This window comes from Pongo abelii, chromosome 6, assembly GCF_028885655.2.
Source record: "Pongo abelii isolate AG06213 chromosome 6, NHGRI_mPonAbe1-v2.0_pri, whole genome shotgun sequence".
Classification (NCBI taxonomy): Eukaryota; Metazoa; Chordata; class Mammalia; order Primates; family Hominidae; genus Pongo; species Pongo abelii.
In genome coordinates, this window is record NC_071991.2 from 62073154 (window position 1) to 62089299 (window position 16146).

The 16146-nt window shown below is 39.3% G+C and overlaps 1 protein-coding gene across 8 annotated transcripts in view; it reads right to left on the reverse strand.

The window, feature by feature from the left end:
- KLHL7 (kelch like family member 7) overlaps positions 1-16146 on the reverse strand; it is a 68984-nt gene that overhangs the window by 48720 nt on the left and 4118 nt on the right. For 3 of the 8 annotated variants that reach the window (XM_024249923.3, XM_063725737.1, XM_054559398.2), the window contains exons 2-5: positions 2310-2412; positions 1419-1512; positions 1028-1152; positions 407-445 (exon numbers count right to left, since the gene is read on the reverse strand). In XM_024249923.3, coding sequence (XP_024105691.1) covers positions 407-445; positions 1028-1152; positions 1419-1512; positions 2310-2412 — 361 coding nt within the window. Of the gene's footprint in view, positions 1-155; positions 446-1027; positions 1153-1418; positions 1513-2309; positions 2413-8217; positions 8349-9450; positions 9527-16146 lie in introns of those variants that run through there. The other 5 variants (XM_054559397.1, XM_063725735.1, XM_063725736.1 and 2 more) reach the window with 5 other exon arrangements.

Consider the following 16146-nt stretch of genomic DNA (forward strand, 5'->3'; position numbering starts at 1 on the left):
AGCATATCCATGCTGTATAACCTACCTGGCCTGTCTGTCACTTAAGAAACCATCCTGGTTGTGAAGTGGCCTACCCTAGTATTGCAGTGTTCTGTTCAAGTAACCCTTATTTTACTTAATAATGGCCCCAAAATATAAGAGTAGTGATGCTAGCATATTGTTAAAGTTGTTCTATTTTATTACTGTTGTTGTTAATCTTTTACTGTCTAATTTAGAAATTAAACTTCATCATAGGCATGTATGTATCATAAAAAACACAGTATATATAGGATTCAGTACTATCTGCAGTTTCAGGCATTCACTGGGGGTCTTGGAACGTATCCTGCAGATAAGGGTGGGCTACTGCACAAACATCTGGACGTTCATTCATGTGCCACTAAGGATCATCACACAGTGAAAAGCATACCACACTCTGGAAGGCTCTGATCAACTTTTTCTGCTTCTCCTATCACAAAATAGAAAATACTTTATTAATAGCTTCAAAATGGCTATAGCAGTCCCTCAGTTAGTATCTTAATTTATAGACTAAGGTTATGTTTTCTAGTATAAAACAGCATTTTGACAATGTGGGGAGGCAGCAAGGTGTAGTAGTTAAGAATTATATTACTTGAGTTCCAATCCCAGCTCCTTCATATACTAGCTATGTGACCTCAGCCAAGTCACCTAACTATAAGTTGCTTCATCTGTGATAGACCTTAGCATAAGTGCTTAAATAAAAGGAAACATTCATAATCATGTTACTATCACCACATGCAATCCTTATTCCTTGTCCTAGATCCATGAAAAACCATTATAAATGCCATTTTGTGTTTTAGAAAATGTTGATATAATATTAATAAGCTTGCTGCTGCCCAGATCAATATGCATCTTTCTAAGCCCCTCTTAAATTTTATTACTAGAAAATGTTCTAGTGGACATTCTCTTTAAGGTTAAATGAGGATACTTAAAATCAGCCTTTTTAAAAAATTAAATTACAAATTGAGGATAAAACAAAATAAACACACAACAGGAATCTGATATTTCTTACCAAGACAATTTGAAGCATCAACTTGTTCTTTCAAAAAATCAACACACATTTTCTTCACAGGTTCAATCTGATATTGGTTTGCTGCATCCAACAAAGACTGAACATTGTTGCTATTCACGGAAATTCTGCAAATAAGTTAGAGGGAATATTAGTTACCCATGATTTTTTATTATTTAAATGTTACTGTGGAATGTATCCTAATAGCCCCTGAAATTAAACACAAAATTAAACTTTCAGTCCTTGAATTAGTATGGCATAGGATATTCAAACTCTTTCATCCTTGTGGTTTTTCATTCTGAAGAATTTGTAGTGCAACCATTTGTTACAACAATGCTTTGCCATGGTAGATACCAACATTACTTCTCTAAAATAAAAATAATCCTTAACTCACCTAGCAGTATAAGCAAATTCCACCAGTTGTTCAATAATATCAGGTTCAGCATCTTTGAGTTCTACTTCAAAGGACTTTGATTCAAGCATGTTAGCTACAATGAAGAGAAGAAACATAAATGGCATCTGTACTACTACAAGTTTGACTGAGGAACCACGGCATTCCAGGCCATGTTCCTCAGTCAAAAATAACAGGACAGGTCTCTCTGGAAGAAAATACCCCAGCAAGCCCAACATTCCTATAGTAAATGCAAATTAATTATCCATACAAGATGTGCCTTAAATTAAGCTAAGAAAAGAGTGAATTAGTGTACTTCTTTTTTTTTTTTTAAAGACCATATTAACAGAAACATAAAACTAGATTTTGTTTTTTTCCCAAGCTCATAAAATAGTACTTAGTAGAGGAAGTAGGACTTGGACCCAGTTCTGAACACCAAATCCAGGGTTCTTTCTAGCACAATATGCTACAGCTATTTTTTTTTTAAAGTTTAACTTGCCGGCTAAAATATTATGAAATTTATCTGCTTCTTTGTCTTTCCACCTAAGGTTAAAAAGAAAACCCTGGGCTTTTTTTTTTTTTTGAGAAAGAGTCTTGCTCTGATGCCTAGGTTGGAGTGCACTGGCGTGATCTCGGCTCACTGCAACCTCCACCTCAACCCTGGGCTTTTAAGTAGAAGCTGTACCTCCATCAGTAAAGGCATCAGGCCTTTAGGTCTAATGAAAGGACATTTTTTCCTTTGGTTATCAGCTGACTACTTTTTCAATCTCTTCACTGTTCTATGGCCTTAAGTTCTTAACTGCTTTAAAAATTAGAAAAACGACATACTCTCTTTTAGATTTTACTTCCTTCTCATAGAAGAAATAATGGCATGTTTTACCTGAAGATACTTACTTGTGAACATTAAGTTAAAAAAATGACTGGCTGCAGCAAGAACAACACGATGAGCAGGTATCTTTCTTTCCTGGACCATGAGGATCACGTCACACAACGTTTTCTAATCAAAGGAAAAATACATAAAGTAAAAAGAGGCTCACTAGCCTAGCTTGGCAATACATATTAAAAAGGTGCTTGCCAAATGCTTTATCTCTATTTTGTATTTAAAGCCAATCTTTTTCCAGCACAGAATTTCTTTTGAAGACATATTTAGGAAGGACTTACAGAGTTGCTGCCATGTAATATAAAAATTTTGCACTGAGTTTTCCAACAGTCAAGAGGAAAGAAAAAGTTCCTCATAATCAGAAACAAACAAGTCTACTAACCCTTCAGAAGTCTTTTTTTTTTTTTTTTTCCTGACACAGATTCTAAGACATTTCTCATGGTAAGCTTTTCTGGGGGAAATTCAATGACATCATGGCAGTGCCCCTGACATCCTGACAGTTTTTCAAACACAGGAATTAGTTTTTATATGATTTATTTTCCATTATTTATCCTTGATGAAATTGAGAACATACACTGCATTTCCTAAGAAAGTAGCATTCACAGATCTAACTTGAAACAGAAACAGCTCAGAATACAGAGAGGAGATGAACTAAATGTCCTTTCAGCAATCTTTTCTTAAATAACACTTCTCTCAAATGCACTTCTGATAGAAGCTGGATAGCAGCCAGTTTTAAATTCTGATTTCTGACCAAGGTCAAAATAGTATCACCATAAGCTGCTTAAAGAAGGCAGCTCTGAGTAAATAATTAAAATGTGGGGAAAACGGAATAATAAAGAAAAAAATTTAAGGCTTACTAGAACACTTATAAATGAATATCAAGAAAAATAAATGTCCTTTTTGTCAAATAAAATCTTAATTTCTTAACGAAGTTAAAGACAAAATATAGAGGTTAGGCTTACAGAAAACTTGGTGTATACAATGTGTTAAACACTGTCCTAGGCACTGGGAATATGAGGCAAATAGTATATTCAGAGTAAAAAAAATATCGCTTACAAATCTAAGATTGGCTTCATGGCTCAGAGGATTTGCATTTTGCAAATTTTAAGTATTTTACTAAAACTGTTAATACAGTTTCTGATAGACAAATCTCCGTTATTTCTTATTGTATTATTTTGTGAAGATAAATCAAAATAAAATAATAATGTTTAGAATGAGAGAGAAAATAAGCCTCAAATAGCAGGCTAGGAAATGAACAAAATTTCACTTTTACAGCTTATTTGAAGATTTTCAAATAAGGCCTAGTACTGACTATTGCTTAAAACTTATATGCAGGTTTATAACTAAAGCTATTTTTATTCTCATAGTGTCTTGAATTTTTAAATTTTATTTCATCTGGGGAGGGGGTACAGAGGCAGATCTCTCAGGTGATTTTGCTACATACCACACCAAAAAACATCAAGTAGCAGAACCAAGTTAACTATTTGGTTACCACCAAAAAACAAGTGATCAAGTTGCCTTGGAGGTCAAAGGAGGGAGAGAAGGAGAGGGAGAAAGGGGTGGGGAGTGAAGAATAAAGATGATAAAGCATCAAGCAAATCAGATTATATCAGATCATGGGGAGAAATCTATGGCTAGTGATGGAACTTCCATGAAACATAGGGCTAAACCAAAATACAGCAAAAACATCTCCAAAGCATACTCAACAACAGAGTTTATAAGTAGAATGACTATACGCACTGAAGGAGGTTGAAGAAATGTAGATCTTTGTACAGCAACTGAGTTTTAGTCTAAGATTAATGTCCAGCTGGATATTAATGGTTGGAGGGGTGGGGAAAATAAGTTGGAAGAGTCTTTTGTATCCAAATGGTACATTTATTTGCCTATACTACAATAGACTGATAATTTCCAATAAGAGATGGGACTGCCGGGTGTGGCGGCTCACGCCTGTAATCCTAGCACCTTGGGAGGCTGAGGCGGGTGGATCACGAGGTCAGGAGATTGAGACCATCCTGGCTAACACAGTGAAACCCTGCCTCTACTAAAAATACAAAAAATTAGCCAGGCATGGTGGTGGGCACCTGTAGTCCCAGCTACTCAGGAGACTGAGGCAGGAGAATGGCATGAACCCAGGAGGCGGAGCTTGCAGTGAGCTGAGATCGAGCCACTGCACTCCAGCCTGGGCAACAGAGCAAGACTCCATCACAAAAAAAAAAAAAAAGATGGGACTGACCTATAGTGAAAGGCCCCTTCTGTTATCAATAAGCTAAAGAAAGGTATATCTACAGACAAGAAATGGGGGCTGGGTGTGGTCGCTCACATCTGCAATCCTAGCATTTTGGGAGGCCAAGGCAGGTGGATTGCTTGAGCCTAGGAATTCGAGACCAGCCTGGGCAACATGATGAAACTCTGTCTCTACAAAAAAATTACAAATATTAGCCAGGCATGGTGGTGTGTGACTGGGGGTGGTGTGTGACTGGGGGTGGGGGTGGTGCTGAGGTAAGAGGATCACTTGAGCCCCAGAGGTGGAGGTTGCAGTGAGTTGTGATTGCATCACTGTACTCCAGTGATATCATCATAACAAAGAGACATCTGCACCCCCATGTTTACTGCAGCACTATGCACAACAGCCAAGATATATCAACCTAGGTATCCAATGATGGATGAATTGATAAAGAAAATGTGGTATATATACACCATGGAATACTATTCAGCCATAGCAAAGAATGAAATCCTGTCTTTCATGGCAATGTGGATGGAACTGGAAGACATTATGTTAGTTGAAATAAGCTAGGAACAGAAAGTTAAATGCTACATGTTCTCACTCATATGTGTAAGCTAAAAAGGTTGATCTTATCCAAGTAAAAAGCAGAACAGAAGATACTAGAGGCTGGAAAGGGTAGAGGGAAGGGGAGGGGGAAGGAGGGATAGAGAGAGGTTTGTTAAAGGACATAAAATTACAGCTAGATGGGAGGAAAAAGTTCTAGTATTCTATATCACTGTAGGATGACTATAGTTAACAGTAATAGATTCAGGCTGGGAGCAGTGGGTTACACCTGTAATCCCAGCACTTTGGTAGGCTAAGGCAGAATTGCTTGAAGCCAGGAGTTCAAGGCCAGCCAGGTGTGGTGGTACATGCCTGTAGTCCCAGCTACTTGGGAGGTTGATATGGGAGGATCACTTGAGCCCAGGAGTTTGAGGTTGCACTGAGCTATGATCATGCCACCGCACTCCAGCCTGGGTGACAGAGCAAGACCCTGTCTCTAATAAAATAATAATAATAAATATTAGATTCTAGAAAGAATCTATATGAACATTCAATATGAATGTTCCCAACAAAAAGAAATAATAAGTGTTTGAGAGAATGGATATGCTAATTAGCCTGATTTGTTCACTACGCATTATATGCATTGAAACATCACTACATTCCCTATAAGTACAACTATTATTTGTCAATTAAAACAAAATTTTTTTTAAGAAATCAACAGCAGTCACCACATGTAATAGTGAAACATCAGATATGTTCTAATTTCAATCTTGAAACAAGGTATATGGGGCTGGGTGGGGTGACTCATGCCTGTAATCCCAAGCACTTTGGGAGGCCGAGGTGGGTAGATGGCTTGATCTTAGGAGTTCAAGGTCAGCCTGGGCAACATGGTAAAACCCATCTCTACCCAAAATACAAAAACATAGCCAGGTGTGGTGGCACGCATTTGTGGTCCCAGCTACTTGGGAGGCTGAGGTGGGAGGATCGCTTGAGCCCAGGGGCGAAAGGTTGCAGTGAGTCCAGATTGTGCCATGGCACTCCAGCCTGGGTGAGAGAGTGAGACACAGTCAAAAATAAAATAAAATAAATAAAACAATAATAAAATAAAACAAACCAGGTATACAAATCCTTGTCATTACGTTAGTCAACCTTGCTCTGGAAATCTTAGCCAAATTAGTAAGAAGATAAAGATAAATCAACTTACACCTACAGGAATAACAAGAAAAGTCAGTAAAATGGCCAGACACAAATAAGATAAATATGGAAACACAATTAGCTATCTTGTATGAGAAATAAGCCATAAAGAAACACAAATGAGAAAAAAATCCCAAGTCACAGAAGCAACAAAATAATTAAATATTGAGAAACAAAAAAAAATGTGAGGGATCTTCATTAAGTGGCAATTTGATATATGATAAAAATACCATTTCAAAAATGTAGTGAGAAGGTGGAGAACAGGACATGTTTAGGGCAGTGAAATTATTCTGTAGGATATTGTAATGGTGGATACATGTCATTATACATTTGTCAAAACCTGTAACATGTACAACACAGAGTCAACCCTAATGTAAACTATGAATGTTAATAATATGTAACAATATTGGGGGCTGGGCACAGTGGCTTACCCCTGTAATCCCAGCACTTTGGGAGGCTGAGATGGGTGGATCACTTGAGGAGAACGAGACCAGCCTGGCCAACATGGTGAAACCCTGTCTCTACTAAAAATACAAAAATTAGCTGGGCGTGGTGGCGCATGCCTGTAATCCCAGCTACTCAGGAGGCTGAGGCATGAGAATCGCTTGAACCCAGGAGGCAGAGGTTGCAGTGAGCAGAGATCGTGCCACTACATTCCAGCCTAGACAACAGAGCGAGATTCCATCTCAAAAAAAAAAAAAAAAAGTAACAATATTGACTCATCAATTGTAACAAACATACCACACTAATGCAATATGTTATTGATAGGGGTAACTGTGTATAGAGAAGGAGGTGAGGGAATAAACGTAAATACTATACTTTCTCGTCAATTTTTCTTTTTATTTTTTGAGACAGGGTCTTGCTCTATCATCCAGGCTGGAGTGCAGTGGTGCAATCTCAGCTTACTGCAGCCTCAAACTGGGGTGGGTGGGCTCAAGTGATCCTCCCATTCCTCCTCCCAAGTAGCTGGGACCACAGGCGTGTGCCACCATGCCTGGCTGATTTTTTTATCTTTTGTAGAGATGAGGTCTCACTGTGTTGCCCAGGCTGGTCTCCAACTCCCAGATAAAAGCAATCTTACTACCTTGGCCTCTCAAAGTATAGGGATTACAGGCACGAGCTACCATATCTGGCTCAAATTTTCTATGAAATAAAAACTGCTCTTAAAAAAAAAAGTCTAGGAAATAATGTGGTAAGAGATCAGATAATCAAAAATGATATTGAGATAACTTAATCATTTAGGGAACCATTAGATTCCTCACTCATAATGTACTCCCTCTTCCCCTGGGAAGGTAAGTACTGAGAAGGAAGTTTCAGTCTCCATCCATCACATGTGGAAGAGTGAATACAGGATGAACAAGAGTGTGGCAGAGGTCAACGACAACACATAGCCAGGCATTCTGGCTCATTCTTCTTTCCTAGGTCTGCCCCAAAAGTGGGACGTCAATCATCGGGGCAGACTTGCTTCTCTGGCAGGAGAGGACTGTTCCTGCTCATCAGCTGCTCTGCCTCAGACTGGGTGGGTAAGTTTAGTTTAGGGAAGAAAGAACAGAAAGCCCAATTTAATGCTCAGGTCAATGTCCTATAGTTAGAACTAGTAGTGATGGGTCCTCAAATACGTATGCATAGATACTCAACATGTCATAGAGAAAGAAACTTTGGTGCTGCTTTAGTGCCTGTAAGATTTGGGGACTTTTACAGGAAGAATCCTTTGGTTCTAGTAAAGGCTCACCTCAGAAGCAGCAGACATTTTAGGCATCTGTTGGTATCATGACCTTTTGCTCTCTATCAAGCTTACCTGACAGGATTACAAAAGGCAGCTGGGTCCATGTAAGTGCTAAAACACTGTATGAGGATTAGCTTTTAATCACATGTGCTGTCATTAGTAAGAGGCATGCAGTCAACTGCCCCACGTTCTATTCTTTGTTATATCCCAAAACGGAGACTGAGGAATGACTAACCTTTAGATTTATGTGGCTTGTCAAGAAGGTTCTGCAATCAGTCCCTCCCAGCATGATATCAAATTGGCATTGAGTATAAATCCCTGAGCAGATTGTAGATTCAACTATAGCTGGGTGGTAGATTTAAATCACTGAAAATATAAAGGGAAATGAGGCCCTTATTAGATGGGGTAAATAATTTTCTTGAATTAGTTACTAGAAAAGCCTCAATAAAGCAATAATAAACGCAAAGCCTAAGAAACATTAAAAAGACTTCTCTAGAAATCACATTTGTCAGAAAAGCAAAGAAAAACAGGACTGAACTTAAACACATACACAATTAGAATAAGGCAAGTGGGATAGTGAAGGAAAAACAAAGGAAGATACCTAGACTAAGCAGAAGGAAAAGAGGGACTGCCTTTCTTAAGGGAAACATATGCCAGGTCAGGCCAAACAGCTTTGCAAAGGAAAGGAGACTTTGGCATAATTGCCTTTTAAGAGCTGGGACTAAGAAAAAAAAAAGCTATTTTTGTTGTTATTTATTCAAGGAAGGTGTTATGGACCAAACAGGAATAGAAGAAGAGAAGTAAGAATTCAGGAGTAGATTAAAATGGTTCTCTCAGAAAGGCCTGGATCAGCACTTTGGGAGCCAAGGCATGCGGATCACCTGAGGTCAGGAGTTCAAGACCAGCCTGGCCAACATGGCGAAACCCTGACTCTACTAAAAATACAAAAATTAGCCAGGTGTGGTGGCGCATGTCTGTAATAGCAGCTACTCGGGAGGCTGACGCAGGAGAATCACTTGGGAGGCAGAGGTTGCAGTGAGCTGAGATCATGCCACTGCACTCCAGCCTGGGTGACAGAGCGAGATTTGATCTCAAAAAAAAAAAAAAGGCCTGGATCTAGGAAAATTTTATGACTCCTCTTAATGCTAAAGATATTAAGAGAAAATTAGAGGATTTCTCTTAAAGAATAGGACAACTATAATAGGCCATTACAATTAAGTTCAGACAGATTTGAAAAGGAGAAAGATCAGCAAGAGTATTTCTTGCATTATTAAGTAATTTTCAAGGTGATATTGCTGGGAAGACAGGTGTGGTATTTGCTATACGGCATATGGTATATAGTGGAACTGAGAAGTTTGTTGAACTAAGACTCTAAGGGAGAGTACTAGATCACATTAAAGTAAGTCAAATAACCCAAAAGTAGTCCAGCTCTAAGTTTTATGCTGGACATCCCCACAATTAGAATTACCTTTCTGAGAGTAGTGAAGGCTGGCAGTAACTGAACTAATTCTGAACACATGTGCTCTCTTATTTTCCACTAGGGGAAGCTCTGTAGGAAAAGCATTAGAGGAATAAGTATGCAAGCAAAACAAACACCAAAATCATAAGGAAAAGAAAAAGAAAGGTACTCTAATCTAAAAAGGTCAGATACCTGATGTAGAAAGAAAAAGATCCAACTTAAGCAGGTTAATAAGTCAGCTGAGGCTGCCTGAAAGAACAGATGTACCATAGAGGAAAACGCAACACTAGAGACAGCCCATTTTGACACAAATAGGTAACAGAAAGGAACATGTCTGCACTGCTGCTGAGTTTGCAAGGCCTAGAAATTTCAAATACTGAGGAAAAGCAAGGTTTTGAGGCGCATGCTGTAAGGGCCATATTGGTCCCTGTGGGACCACGGGCCTTAAAGGAACGTTAAAGGCCATTCTCCAGCTGAGACAAATGGAGAGGAAAGGAGGACAAACCCCTCCAAGAGACAGGATTCATAGATACAAGGAATTTCACAGCATGACAGGATCTTAATGGGCACAGAAAGGTGCAGAACAATCAGGAAGCTCAGAATTGTAAGGAATGCAAGGCCACAAACTGCTCTGCAGAACTGCTGGCTACAAATGTAAATCATTCTCTCAAAAATGAGAGAAGTCTTTGTCATTAGATAGAACTCAATCATTTCAGCATTAGGTTGCCAGGAACATAGGATTCAAAAAAGACATCAAAATTAAGCTTTAAATGTGCAGGATGGATAATAGGGAAAGAAGGGAAACTCTATGATACCTGGTAGCTGAGTATTATCACCCTGGCAAATTTGTAACAATTGTCTAAGAAAAAGAATGAGTCCTGGCCGGGCGCAGTGGCTCACACCTGTAATTCCAGCACTTTGGGAGGCCGAGGCGGGCAGATCACGAGGTTAGGAGATCGAGGACATCCTGGCTAACGTGGTAAATCCCCATCTCTACTAAAATACAAAAAATTAGCCTGGTGTGGTGGTGGACACCGGTAATCCCAGCTGCTGGGGAGGCTGAGGCAGGAGAATTGCTTGAACCTGGGAGGCAGAGGTTGCAGGGAGCTGAGATCGTGCCACTGTACTCCAGCCTGGGTGACAGAGCGAGACTCCATCTCAAAAAAAAAAAAAAAAAAAAAAAAAAAAAAAAAAAAAGAACGAGAACGAGTCCTATGCCAGAGAAGCATCAATATACATTGAAGAAATCTCTTCTATAGATGGTAAACAGTGCCCGTATAAGCATGGAAGATTCCTCCCAACTGAGTTTAGCCCTAGAGTCTGTAGATTATAGAAAGCTGATTCAGACTGGCAAGCCAAAAGCCAAGATTGTTATGTTTTCTTTGAAAACCCTCTGTTCCCCAGAAACCAAAGTTTATATTCTGTTTTTGGCTGCAAAAAATAATGTGGGTTAGGATTGTATAAATAATATGTCAACATCTGGGCTGTTTGGTATAGAGATGAGAGATCTTCTTATATCAATCCTAGGGACGTTCTGACATACTGGAAAAGTGTGGCATCAACTACCTTGAAATTGGAGAAATTCAGCTTTGGAGGTGCTAAGCTAACTAAATCCATTCCAATGGAAGCCAGCCCACATTGCAGCTGCTGAAGAAGCTACCCTGACTGTACCCAAACACTCAAGCAAATGCTTTCTGGCTGACGAAACTGAACAGTATAAGAAACCAGGGTGAGCACATATTTGGAATTCAATTGCCTTTCATTTTAATTCAGAGGAAGAGCATAGATGTTGGAATTTAATCATGAGAGGGCTCATAACAGTCAGATTTGGGAGATTCTGTGTTGCTAATACAGAATTATCCGGAGTGCTTTAGGCTGTCATTTGGTTCACCACAGAACATCTAGAGAGCTATGAATGACACCTTGGCTTAGAAAAATTTGAGATGGGAAACAGAAGTGAATTGCCAGCCTGTAGTATCTCAAGGCCTGGTGTTAATAGTTATCCACCCATTTCAAAGCTTTATTGGGCAAAAATTTAAATAACTTCTTAAGCTGGTCTTCGGACGATACAAAAAAGAACAGTTATTGGTAGAGGAAAGTAGCCACATAAGCATTTAAGATAAAACAAAGCATTCCCTGAGCTAGTAAGAAAATAGCCCAAAAGACAAGGAAAACTTGGAAAAAAGAACTTACAGCTACTTGGTCCAGCTACTTTGTGCTGGAGGTCTGGCGTGGGGCTTTGATGCCTGAATTCTATAATTCGGCCCACTGAGATTCTCAACTCAGGTTGTTTATATAAGGAAGGATCAATAACCAAACAAGACATAACAAGATGCACTTTTGACTGAAGGGCAAGTACTTGTTAATCTCCCATATGCAGTGCTTCTCTCATAAAACAAAGTTGGAAAATGAGGCTTTGCTTGATAAGCCAATCTTTAAATTGCCCCATACATATCCCAATAATCTAAATTTTGGAAGCTGCACCGTCATGTCCTACATGGGAAAAATGAGAGAGATGGCTTGGCCCAAACCCAGCTTATGAAGTCCATCATAACACATACCTTACCTGTCCTATTCAGCAGATGGAGTCCTTAAATACAACAAGGTAGCTCTCAACAGAGTAACTTTACCATTAATAAAACAGCAGTGTCTTCAGTCCTAACTTAATTAGATTGGCAACTCCTCTGTCATTTGACAAAGTGAGGAAGTGAGATAGATATGAGCTCAAGATGCCTCATTTCCTTTCAGCTTCTTACATTCGTGCTTTTCAAGCTTCTTTTTTAGTAGCAGAATTCATTCTCAAATAAACTAATCTGATATAATTTATATAGACAGAATGGTCTCTCTGTAGCAAGAATTAACAGCCTGGCAACCAAAAAATGGAAGAGGCTCCCTTCAATATTTGGGGTTTTTTTGAGACAGAGTTTCGCTCTTGTTGCCCAGGCTGGAGTGCAATGGCACGATCTCGGCTCACAACAACTTCCACCTCCTGGGTTCAAGCGATTCTCATGCCTCAGCCCCCTGAGTAGCTGGGATTACAGGCATGCGTCACCCGGCTAATTTTTGTATTTTTAGTAGAGACGAGGTTTCACCATGTTGGCCAGGCTAGTCGTGAACTCCTGGCCTCAAGTGATCCGCCCGCCCCAGCTTCCCAAAGTGCTGGGATTACAGGCGTGAGCCACCGTGCCCGGCCCGGCTCCCTTCAATATTACACTTAATGATTCACTTACAAAAATTTTGCTTCTAATCTCAGCAATTAGTCTTTCTGCTAGTGGGTTCTGTTAGTTTAGAGATTTGGAGGCCCAAAAGAAAAGTGATTCCACCAAGTGATAGAAAAATGTTTCCATGAGATTGAAAGTTAAGACTGTGACCTGCCTATATTAGCCTCCTCATTTTTACCTCCTCTTCAGGTAAAAAGAACAAAAGATAGGGCTTTGAAGGCTAGCTTAATATTCAACATAAGTTCATGACAACCTCAAAAGAATCTTCAAAAATACTGACAGCCATAATACCATTTCTATTCTTGGCAAAGACTACTTTCCTCAACCTCCAGCTTTGCCTTCTTCCTCCTTCATTTTAGCAGATGATCTCATTCTCCTATTTTTTTTTAGAGAAAATAGAAATCACTGGATATAAACTCCTTCACTCTTCTGATTCCAAACACACCTACTATCAATCCCCTCCTTCTTCCCACTTCTTATGGAAGAGGAACTGCCCCCCCTACCCCTGTCTGAGATTAATCATATTTGCTTTGGATCTCATATCAGGAATTATCTATTAATTACCCACTCTGTCTCATATATATCCAACCTCTACATCTCTTTTTCCCACTAGTTTTTAAAGACACCTATATCTTTCCCATTTAAACAATTAAAACCCAGCAACCTTCGTTTGACTCCCTCTCCCTTCAAGGCCAAATTTCTCAAAACAGCTGCCGGAATTTCCTCATATTCTACTCACTTCAGCCTACATTAATCTGACTCCCATTTGTCTCCCCATCAAAATAAGTCTTACTACAGTCAACAAACCACTCTGTGTTGCTATGTCCTACTATAAGTATTTTTAGTTTTAATCTTGTTCTGACCTTTTATCAGCTTCAAAAGTTGCAGTCCTCCTCTGAACACAGTGCTTTAGGCCATTTGGCCATCCTGACTTCCTGGGAGGAAGAAACAATTTCTTTCCAATTTTCAAAACTCTTATTTTTCTCCTCTTCTTCTGGTGATTCCTTTGTTATCTCCTCCATAGGCCCATTTCCTATCCTTTATTCTGGACTCTTGACTCTTCACAGCTTCAATGAAGAAGTTATCTTCTACATGCAGATAATTCACAAATGTATACATCTAACCCACAACTTTCCAGACCTGTCAATTTGTCATATATACTTCAGTGTCCCAATGATATCACAAACTAAACACATCTAAAACACAAATTATAATCCTTTCCCCAATGCTTTGATCCTTTTCCAATAACTCCTTTCTCAGTGAATAGTGTCATCATCCATTTAGTTATGCATTCCAGAACCCTAGAGATCATAAGTGACACCTTATGCTGAATCCCTCAACATCCAATCACATACCAGCATCACAACACAAATAGCTAACACTTCCTGAGATGTTAGTTGTTATCAGGTCATATTTTAAGTTATCTTAATTTGGTTACCTAATTTAGTTATCACAACTACAACTACATATGGCAGTTATCATCACCAAGTCCTGTTGATTTTATTGTCTTCTTAATCTATCACCTTTTCTTCATTGATGTTGCTTGTGGCTGCCACTGTCATCACCTCAGTCCAAAGGACCATCGTGTCTCACTGGACTACTACAGCTTCCTACTTGGTCTGCCAGCAAGCAGAGTTACTCTGAAAACTCTTTAATTCATTTACTACAGAGCAGTAAGTCTTTTTTTTTTTTTTTTTTTTTTTGAGACAGAGTCTCACTCTGTCTCCAGGCTGGAGTGCAATGGCACAATCTTGGCTCACTGCAACCTCTGCATCCCAGGTTCAAGCAATTCTCCTGCCTCAGTCTTCTGAGTAGCTTGGACTACAGGCATGCGTGACTATGCCTGGCTAATTTTTTTTATTTTTAGTAAAGATGGAGTTTCACCATATTAGCCAGACTGGTCTCAAACTCCTGACCTCAGGTGATCCACCTGTCTCAGCCTCCCAAAATGCTGGGATTACAGGTGTGAGCCATTGTGCCAGGCCAAGTCATCTTTTTTAAAGAGGAAAACACCCCACCTCTACAAACATGCATGCACATGCACACAAACATGCACACACAGATTTTAGAATAAGGGCAAATCGCCTAATTTGACTTATGAAGCTATGCATGGGCAGGTCCCTAGCTACATCGCCAGTTTCATCTAGAACCATCGTCCCCCTTATGTTCTGTGCTCCAATTACACTGACCTTTAATCAGTCTCAAACTTGCCATTCTATAATAAAGTAGGTCTCCAACTCAGAGTCTCTGAATATGTTGTTCCCTCTACTTCAGTCACTCTTCCCTTTTCTCTTTACCTAGTTAACACCTACTCTTATTTCAGCTCTCAATGACCATTTCCTTAGAGAAAACTTCCTGATGGTCAAATTACCCACCCATATGCCCTCGTTGTACCGTGTTATTCTCCTGTGTAATACCTACCACTGTTGCAATATTACATTTATTTGTGTGATTACTTGACTAATGTCTTGCTTTTCTACTAGCCTATAAACCACATGAGGATTGGGACTGTCAGGGTTTGCTTATCATTACAACCCCAGAATCTAGCAAAATGTTTAGCATACAGTGGGTTGTCAATAAGTATTCATTTCAATGAATGAACTTGGAAGCCAAATTGAACTAGAGTAATAAATAAATAGTGAGTAAGAAAATGTAGTGAATTTATCCAACTTTTCATCTTAATGGGGGGAGAGAAGTATTTAGAGGGGTAAGTTGAGATTAAGAATGGGTTTGCTGGTTGGTTGGTTCAAAAGCTGGAGAGGTTAAAACAAGCTTAAGTGCCAATAGCAAGAATCCAGCAAAGAAGAAAAGTTAAAGATGCTCAACAAAGATGGAATAACCAACAATATAATACTTCTGAGAAGCCCAGCATCCAGGAAGCCAAAGCCTAGGTAGAAGTACTGGTCTTAGAAAAAGAAGCAGCATCTCCATTGTAGCAGGATAAGAAGAGAAAAGGGAAAGTGTCAAAATAGGTTTATAGATCTGGTGGTAGAAAGTGAAAAGGTAGATAGTTCTAGACTAATGACTTCTATTTATCTATGATGTCAAAAGAGGGTGATCTGCTGAAAGTGAGGATCTAGAGAAAGGACTCAGATTGGAGGAAAATAGTAAAACAAAAAGATTGCTCACCGGCACTGATAGTCTAGTGGAAATTAGTGGCCAAGCACTTACTTGGCAGAAGTTACCCAATGAGATATTTTCCAGCTGTGCTTGGAGCCTTGCAAAAAGAAGGTAATCAGTCATCAATACTGAAGTTTGCCAGATGGACATGAAAAAGGGACAGAGGGTCAAGAAAGCTGGGGCACTGGAGAGACAGTGGAGTGACAATAGCTTCTAAGCCGGACAGACAGAAAAAGAAAACAGAAAACAGTAAAGTACAGGAAAAAGAATAAGAAGGTCTGGATGACTGGAGTTGTCAATGAAAGTTAAGAGAATTAAATGAGACAAAGCATGTAAAACACTCTGCAGAGTAGCTGGAACAGAG